This window comes from Argopecten irradians, chromosome 1 (genome assembly GCF_041381155.1).
Source record: "Argopecten irradians isolate NY chromosome 1, Ai_NY, whole genome shotgun sequence".
Classification (NCBI taxonomy): domain Eukaryota; kingdom Metazoa; phylum Mollusca; class Bivalvia; order Pectinida; family Pectinidae; genus Argopecten; species Argopecten irradians.
The window spans coordinates 53,136,617-53,145,943 of NC_091134.1; the positions used below are offsets into that span (position 1 = coordinate 53,136,617).

General features: G+C 36.1%; 2 protein-coding genes across 2 annotated transcripts in view; one reads left to right on the forward strand and one right to left on the reverse strand.

Moving 5' to 3' along the window:
- Nucleotides 1-78: 78 nt before the first annotated feature.
- Nucleotides 79-2,978, reverse strand: LOC138333034 (ankyrin repeat and SOCS box protein 2-like). Its single transcript, XM_069281140.1, has 2 exons — nt 2,851-2,978; nt 79-1,885 (listed from the first exon to the last, which is right to left on the reverse strand). The coding sequence occupies exons 1-2, from the start codon at nt 2,856-2,858 to the stop codon at nt 676-678; spliced, it is 1,218 nt and encodes a 405-aa protein (XP_069137241.1). The 5' UTR covers nt 2,859-2,978; the 3' UTR covers nt 79-675.
- Nucleotides 2,585-9,327, forward strand: part of LOC138333005 (PR domain zinc finger protein 1-like) — a 141,940-nt gene continuing 135,197 nt past the window's right edge. Inside the window, exon 1 of the mRNA XM_069281121.1 lies at nt 2,585-2,751. The gene's annotated coding sequence lies outside the window, so the exon portion shown is untranslated. The remainder of the gene's footprint in view (nt 2,752-9,327) is intronic.

Sequence of the window (9,327 nt, forward strand, 5' to 3'; positions counted from 1 at the left end):
AGGAGAATGACTATTTGGAAGGTGATTAAAAGTCATTAGAAAAATTACCTTCCACACTTCATTCTAACAGACAGATAATTAATAAGGTCCTAAACCTTTGAACTTATCAACAAAAACACCAGATGGTCTTTTTGTTTAGAAGTTTTTCAAAACATTGCTCATTGTGTAAACAAAACATCAATTTTCTATTATTTCAAAGAAAATGGTGGATACTTTCTTGAATTCTGTTAAGTTACCTTGTAGCTAGTCATTTTCACAAGTCAGATATTTTTCTCGATTTCGTGGGACATGGCTATGATGGCAAAACTCTTATTCACGAAATATTGAGAAATTTGAATGAATTATATATTTAAAACAGCTAAAAATCAGTTTATCCCATTGAAATAACCAGCTACCGATACACATTTTAAAGTATTTTGCATGACATTGCTTTCTGTATGACTACTCTGGTAAAACTTGAAAGAAAAACAAGAACACTCGTGGTTATTTGGGTAACGCAAACACTCTATTACTTCTTTTTTTGACAAAAATGAATTTTTGGTATTCTCCCATTTTTGGTACACAGTGTTTATGAATGAAGGAAGCTGTGACGGAAAGTGTTGGTGTTTTGGTCCAATCAAAACTTGTTTTTAAATTTAAAATTCTCAGCTACATTGGAGGGGTACAGAATAAAGCTTAAAAATGTTCCTCATCAAGTTCTTTCATGAACACATAATCTTTCATAGAAGGTGGAATTGGGAGCTCGGAGAGGCCATGGTAGAACTGAACACCAAGATGGTGTCTTATCCACTTTCGACAAATTTGCTTCAAGGTCATGGTTGAATCTTGAGCATGTTCGAGCCAGTCCTCAATATCCTGCCAGTCCTCAAACATCTCCTTGATGTCCTCATGTCGGAGATAGCTCTTCAGATGGTGCCGGTCATAACCAGTCATAATAAACAGTTTAAGGACCGAAAATAAACCTAGTGTCAAGGCCAGAAATGTAGGGCAACTTTCAGCATCCACAAAACTAGCACATTGAAAACTATCTGCCAAAGCATTGGCTTTCAGAAGGAGTCGAACTACTTCAATTCTTTTGTTTTTAATGGCGTACCACAAGGGGGTACGTTTATGTTTGTCGTACAGATTGACATCTCCACCAGCGATGACAAGGTCATTTATACACTCGGAGTGGCCTTTATAGGCTAGGATATGCAGAGCGGTCTTGTTGACGGATGCATTTGCTATATTGACATCACATTCAGCTTTACACAGAGCCTTTACCACATTGTCGAACCCCTCCGTGGCGGCCATAAGGAGTGGAGTTATGTTCTCCTTGTCGGTAAGGTTAGGGTTTGCCCCTGCTCTAAGTAACATGTCTACTCCCATAGCTTTGTGACTACAGTAGTGAAGGGCTGAACAGCCCTCTTTGTTCTGAATATTAACATCACACCCAGCACCAATCAAAAGCTGCATTATTGTATGGTTATTTTTTCTACTCGCCAAAATCAATGGGGTACTTCCACTAGAATTTTTAAAGTTGATCTTTGCACCATTGTTTATCAAGATATTCATGCATTCTTCAAACCCATGTTGTGCTGCCACATGGATTGGGCGACTGTTACTCCCTCCGATCGTGTTCACGTCTGCCTTAGCTGAGATCAGTAGTTTCAGAGCATCAGGTTTGTCATTTTGAACTGCAAGATACAAAGCTGTGTTTTCACTGCCATCTCTGGATTCTATATCAACAACTTCTGTTGCTAAGATACAATCGAGACAGTTAATGTGACCTAGTTTAGCTGCCTGTAGAAATCCAAGTTCAAGGTCATGCTGATTCACAGACTGAGGGACTTTAACTAGGGCCTTGAGGATCCTCACGTTGTCACTAGAGACAGCACTCAGCACACTGTAAAAGAAATAAAAGAGAAAAGTACGAATTATTGTATCTAAACACAAGTTCTGAAACTTCAGAGAATCTTTATTAAAACAAAAATGTGTACACCTGTGGTTGTGATTTTAATATTTAAATTGATTCCATAGTCCATACAGTTTTTAAAAAATACGGATGAAAAAAAATGTTGATTTTCAATAAATTGTACTCCTTTAACTTCAATCCGTCGATAAAAGCAGAGATTTAAATAGTATATAATTACTATTTAAATCTCTGATATAAGACAGATCAAATGAGACAGTGCGTTTTGAGAAAACCAGAGATCTGAGAAAACTGAATAGAAACAGTCTTTTTATGAGGGTATGACAAATACGTCGATTAGGTAATGATGAAGTCATGTGTAATAATTAATAATTATATGTAAGCACAACACATGTAATGTAACAGGTTGGCAATAAAAAGGTAACAGGTTGACAATAAAAATGTGCGATGCACGTGGGCAGCTGTCACGCCTAATTATTGTGCGGTCAAAACGATTTGGCCAACACCAAGTATAGTCTATTACTTTTATTGCAATGACTATAGTCTAAGTGATGTCATGCTGATTTACGTAAATTTAATTACTTTCTATAATTATTGTTCATAAAATTTAGGTCAACCGAGAGTTTGGTGTAAGATTTTGTTTCAGTATCAATCGCACTGTCCTCACAAATGATCAGACCCCGCTGTGTCATATCGATGCATGCAGAAGCGCTGGAAGTTCCAGATGATAGGCCTATAAGTTCTAAACAACACCCAAACACCCAATTACAGACGTATCACTGCAAGGACAATCCTGTTGATGATTTTGATACAGATGCCGATGTGTTCACTGTTATGAGGTACGATCAATGTGTAAACCCAGTAAACTGCTAACATGCTACCCCATTGTGGATGACAGATATTAACTATTGACGAGTATTGTACCACAGCTACTGTACCTTGCCATTGCTTCATTTGATACACAACTCTCCTTTTTCTGCTACTTTCCCCCCGTCAGCAATGTCGGTACACGTACTTAAGTATTTCCTGTGATGAAACATGATACTGCATGTGCATTACACACACCAGTAAGGGAGGTAACTCTGCTAAGCTTAACACATCTGGTGGTATTATCGGCCTAAGACACTTCTATAATTTACTACAGTGTTTTGTATATTGCTAATATTTATTTGATAATGAAACGAAAAATGATAATATCAAAATTGAAACCTGCTAGATTTACAATGCCCTACAATACACAAATATTTAATAAAAATAATTATTTTAAAATTACCTTTTCAACACTTGTGGGAATGGCAAATTAAATGAACAAGCTAAGTGTTCAATAAAAGTTGTCTCTCTTTGGTTTTTGGTGAGAAGTCTTGATCGAAATAGATAATGTCAGTATGGTTATTGAGGATTCAGTTTTACTATTCTTTAATTTCTCTTGAATAGATGTACATAATGCCGAATTATGATAAATTATGCTACTTTTGTTGGCTACTATATATATAATAAGGATTGATCTCTTATTTCATGATTCTTATGTGTATACTTTTCACGAATTTCAATTGAAGAACTTCTTACAGCTTAATTTGATTGACATTGTCATTACTATATCTCATCTACCTCTAAGTGCCATCCTCAGTTAATAGTCAAGTGGGGGTTATATATTATATTTTATTTAAGATACTGTTGACTCCAAAAGTTCCATACCTATCAATGAAATGAAAAGTCGAAAGAAATTCTGAATCCTTTCAGAGAACTGTGTATTAAACCTACATAAAGCCTCATTCCCCCTCGTCCCCCCTCCCCCTCCTATTAATATTTGGCTATTTCAACTTGCTGCCATAAAGGGCTTCCAAAGTTCTAAAGCATTGACCTTTAATTCTGTATATGTTAACTTGGCTAGAATTTTCAAACAGCATCTCTTCAATACATGAAGACCCTAGGAACTTGAAATTGAATGTATACTGTGATGCAAAGAAGGCCCCATGCTAAAAATATGTGTTCAAAATGATCTATATAATTTACTTTAATTTTAAATCACTTGGATTAACCTATGTCCACCAAGTTTGTTTAAATGAATGACCTTGACAACCACTGAATATCACATTAATCAAATTGGACCGAAAGATAGACAGTATATTGGACATGTAAAGTCCTTCACTAAAAACTTGATTTTGAAGATACAAATGTAAATGCCTAATAAACCTGGCCTATTTTTGAGGTCAAAAGGAGGTTGCCACGATCAGTATCTTTTCAAAAATTTATGCCACTAACTTATGCCACTAATCTTTGAAAGGCTTCTTCTCAATAACTGAAAGTCTTGGAAACCAAAAAGACCTGCAGCATGAAGAAGTGCTACCAAGTTTGTTCAAATATATTATCTTGAATTTAATTCAAAGCTAAACTGACTAAAATTAGTGTGTTTTTAGGTCATCTGACCGAAGGTCATCGTGTTTCATCCGTCGCCGTGCGCCGTGCGTCGTGCGTAAGACTATTTATAGAAAAGCCTACTCCTCCTTAATCCTTGTTCGGATTACATCCATATTTGGTGTGAAACATCATTGGGGAAGGACAATCATATTTTATATAAATGAGCCTGGTCTGACCTCTAGGGACAGAGGGTGGGGCCCCAAAAGGGCAAATTTTCTTAATTTAAGCTTTAAAATCCTACTCCTCTTTCATCCTTGGATGGATTTCATCCATATTTGGTGTGAAACATCATTGGGGAAGGACAATCATATTTTATATAAATTAGCCTGGTCTGACCCCTAGGGGCTGAGGGATGGGGCCCAAAAAAGGGCAAATTTTCCTAATTTTAGCTTTAAAATCCTACTCCTCCTTCATCCTTGAATGGATTTCATCTATATTTGGTGTGAAACATCATTGGGGAAGGACAATCGTATTTTATATAAATGAGTCTAGTCTGACCCCTAGGGGCAGAGGGGCGGGGCTCAAAAAGGGCAAATTTTCTTAATTTAAGCTTTAATATCCAACTCCTCCTTCATCCTTGGGTTGATTACATCCATATTTGGTGTGAAACATCATTGGAGATGGAAAATAATATTTTATATAAATGAGCCTGGTCCGACCCCTAGGGGCAGAGGGGCGGGGCTCCAAAAGGGCAAATTTTCTTAATTTAAGCTTTAAAATCCTACTCCTCCTTCATCCTTGAATGGATTTCTTCCATATTTGGTGTGAGACATCATTGGGGAAGGACAATCATATTTCCTATCAATGAGATAGATCCGACCCCTAGGGGCAGAGGGGCGGGGCTCCAAAAGGGCAAATTTTCTTAATTTAAGCTAGATCCTACTCCTCCTTCATCCTTGGATGTATTTCATCCATATTTGGCGTGAAACATCATTGGGGAAGGACAATCGTATTTTATATAAATGAGTCTGGTCTCACCCCTAGGGTCAGAGGGGCGGGGCTCCAAAAGGACAAATTTTCTTAATTTAAGCTTTAAAATCCTACTCCTCTTTCATCCTTGAATGTATTTCATATATATTTAGTGTAAAATATCATTGGGGAAGGACAATCATATTTTATATAGATGAGATAGGTCCGACCCCTAGGGGCAGAGGGGCGGGGCTCCAAAAGGGCAAATTTTCTTAATTTAAGCTTTAAAATGCCACTCCTCTTTCATCCTCGATTGGATTTCATCCATATTTGGTGTAAAATATCATTGGGGAAGGACAATCATATTTTATATAGATGAGATACGTCCGACCCCTAGGGGCAGAGGGGCTGGGCTCCAAAAGGGCAAATTTTCTTAATTTAAGCTTTAAAATCCTACTCCTCTTTCATCCTCGATTGGATTTCATCCATATTTGGTGTGAAACATCATTTGGGAAGGACAATCATATTTTGTATAAATGAGCCTGGTCCGATCCCTAGGGGCTGAGAGGTGGGGCCCAAAAAGGGCAAATTTTCTTAAATTTAGCTTTAAAATCCAACTCCTCCTTCATCCTTGAATGTTTTTCATCTTTATTTAGTGTAAAATATCATTGGGGAAGGACAATCATATTTTGCATAGGTGAGATAGGTCCGACCCCTAGGGGCAGAGGGGCGGGGCTCCAAAAGGGCAAATTTTCTTAATTTAAGCTTTAAAATCCTACTCCTCTTTCATCCTTGAATGGATTTCATCCATATTTGGTGTGAAATATCATTGGGGAAGGACAATCATATTTTATATAAATGAGCCTGGTCCGACCCCTAGGAGCAGAGGGGCGGGGCCCAAAAAGGGGAAATTTTCTTAATTTAAGCCCTACTCCTCCTTCATCCTTGGATGAATTTCATTCATATTTGGTGTGAAACATCATTGGGGAAGGACAATCGTATTTTATATAAATGAGTTTGGTCCGACCCCTAGGGGCTGAGGTGTGGGCCCCCGAAAGGGCAAATTTTCTTAATTTTAGCTGGCCCACTTCCTGTTTTCAGATTTCGGTCTCAGATCTCAATGAAAATTGGTCTATAGGGGTTTAAATTGATGCCGAACAACATGCAAACATTTTCATAAAAATTTTGGTATTTCAAGATGGCCTCTGGCCCACTTCCTGTTTTCAGGTTTCAGTCTCCTATCTCAAGGAAAATTGCTCTATAGGGGTTTTAATTGATTCAGAAGGGGGAACTTAAGGTGATGACAATCATATTTTATAAAGGACCGAGCTAAGACCCATGGGGATAGTATGGAATGTGTCCAAAATGGAAGCTTTGCTGAATTTTGGCTTTAAAATCTGACTCCTCCTTATATTAATCTGTGAATGAGTTACAAGCATATATGGATGAAGGGCTACCAAGTTTGTTCAACAAATGACATTTACCTATTTCAGAAACTTACATATTCAACTAAGGAGTTCCTTGTATTGTTTATATTAATCATTAACGAATACTTTAAACTGTGACTTTGTTGTTTTGTGCAATGAGTCAGATGACCGTTAAGGCCCATGGGCCTCTTGTCGTTCTCAATTCTCAATAATCAAGAGTCCAGAACATTTGATATTGAGTCTGTGACATGTTTTGGTGAAGAACTACCAAACATTTCACAGATGAACAATTTTGACCTTTCAAGGTCACACTGGGTTAAATACCGATAGGCTGATTTTAAAAAAAAACCAAAAAATCTTTTCAATAACCTATAAGCCTTGATACTTTACTTGTACATGTATTTCTTTGGTTTCACATTTCCTAGTTCTGTCGCTGTATTTCTCCGGATCTGTTGCATTTACTTTTATAATGGTTATTCTATAATGAATACATGCTCATTTTTGTCGGAGTCAAAGCTCACTTTAAAATGAATTTTTTTTAACTCTACTAGGACACATTTACCACCAGTGAAGTTGTTTACTTCATAACATTTGTCACAGGCTTGAAATTTCTATTGTTTATTGCATTATTGCATAATATCATAAAAGATTTGTTAATCAAGGGCCAGGGAATTAAAATGTGATGGTAATTTTAGAAAGGAGAATGGCCTGTAATCGGCTGGGATAATTGACAAAGTTTTATTTTATTAACGATTAGATCACATAGTAGCAGACTTTTGAAATTAACTGATTTATCTTGACAGGATAATTATGAAATATGTCTTTTTCTCCAAATATGATCTACTACCATTTTGTGTGAAATTTTCTGCGCATTTATTCAGATTTCCCCAAATTCTCTGCTTACCTTATGTTGGTTTCAAATAAAAAAAAAGAAGTTTCCAAAAAGAATAGTTGGTATTATTGTACCCTTATTAGTGAATTAACTGCATATATCATTTATATATTCAAAGCTTAAGGTTTTGTTTAAACTATGATCTGACTGTAAAATATCAAATGTGTTGCCAATATTAATTTTAATGGATTTTAATTTAACATGAAAAGGAAAAACAACACAAATCTAAATTGAGAACCATATGGTATATTCATATTGTGATTTTAAAGAATAAATTAAAATTAGAAAAGCTTGCCTCTGTATTTCCTTAAAAAGATTTCTAAAAATGGATTCAATTTCAGAAACATATGGACGCTGTATAATTTACAAAGAGTATACAAATAATTCATAAAAAAAAAATCTGAAAAAAGTGTTATAACTGAAGAAGAAAAAATATGAATTGATAAGTTTTATTGAGAAAGGGTTTTAAATGAGCTAGGGCTAAGTACATAAAACCAGGAAACGGAAGTGATATTTATATGCATTAAATTACAGTGATTCTTCCTCCACACATCGATACAAAGTGACGGGGGGGCCCAATCAGAATTTCACCCATGTGTAGGTTGTAGCCATTGTCATCCAGTGTTTTACGAAGTACATGTAATTAAGTTTTTTTCATTTCAAAAAATCATTATTATTGGCCATGTGTTGCTAAAAGTTTTGCTTTTTCTCCTTTATACTGATGTATCTTGCTATTGTTCATCATTCTTGTTGTAATCGTACCTCTGCAAGCTGTGTCGATTTCAGTATAGCTTATCACCCGACCATACAAATCAACTACTGCTTTCAAACCTGGTATCCTTCACTTGACAACTGAAATATAAGATTAAAAAACAATACTATTGACCAACAGTGTGACATGTTTAGGGGAAATAAAATCTGACGACAGGTACATATTTCCTTGTTGATATCTTAGGAAAGTGTCAACAGATGGAGGGTATAGACTGTTTATTGAACAGAATGTTCTATATCATTGTCCACAGTGTTTATTGCACAGACTGTTCTATAATAGATGTCTTGTTTGCTGTAGGATTTCTTATGTATTTGTATACCCTGCCTAATCTGGAACCTGCTGTATATAGATACCTCTGTAAATAGACCTTTTGTTTGCTATAGGATTTTCTATGTATATATACCCTGTCTATTCAGGAACCTGCTGTATATAGATACCTCTGTAAATAGATAGATGTCTTGTTTGCTGTAGGATTTCCTCTGTATTTATATACCCTGTCTAATCTGGAACCTGCTGTATATAGATACCTCTGTAAATAGACATCTTGTTTGCTGTAGAATTTCCTATGTATTTATATACCCTGTCTAATCAAGAACCTGCTGTATATATATACCTCTGTAAATAGACCTCTTGTTTGCTGTAGGTTTATATGCCCTGTCTAATCAGGAACTTGCTGTATATAGATACCTCTGTAAATGGACGTCTTGTTTGCTGTAGGTTTATATACCCTGTCTAATCAGGAACCTGTTGTAAATAGATACCCCTGTAAATAGACGTCTTGTTTGCTGTAGGTTTATATGCCCTGTCTAATCAGGAACTCACTGTATATAGATACCTCTGTAAATAGACGTCTTGTTTGCTGTAGGTTTATATGCCCTGTCTAATCAGGAACCTGTTGTATATAGATACCCCTGTAAATAGACCTCTTGTTTACTGTTGTTTATTGTGCAGTGATTGATATCTTCTCACACAGTCACCTGTCTGATTATAATCATGG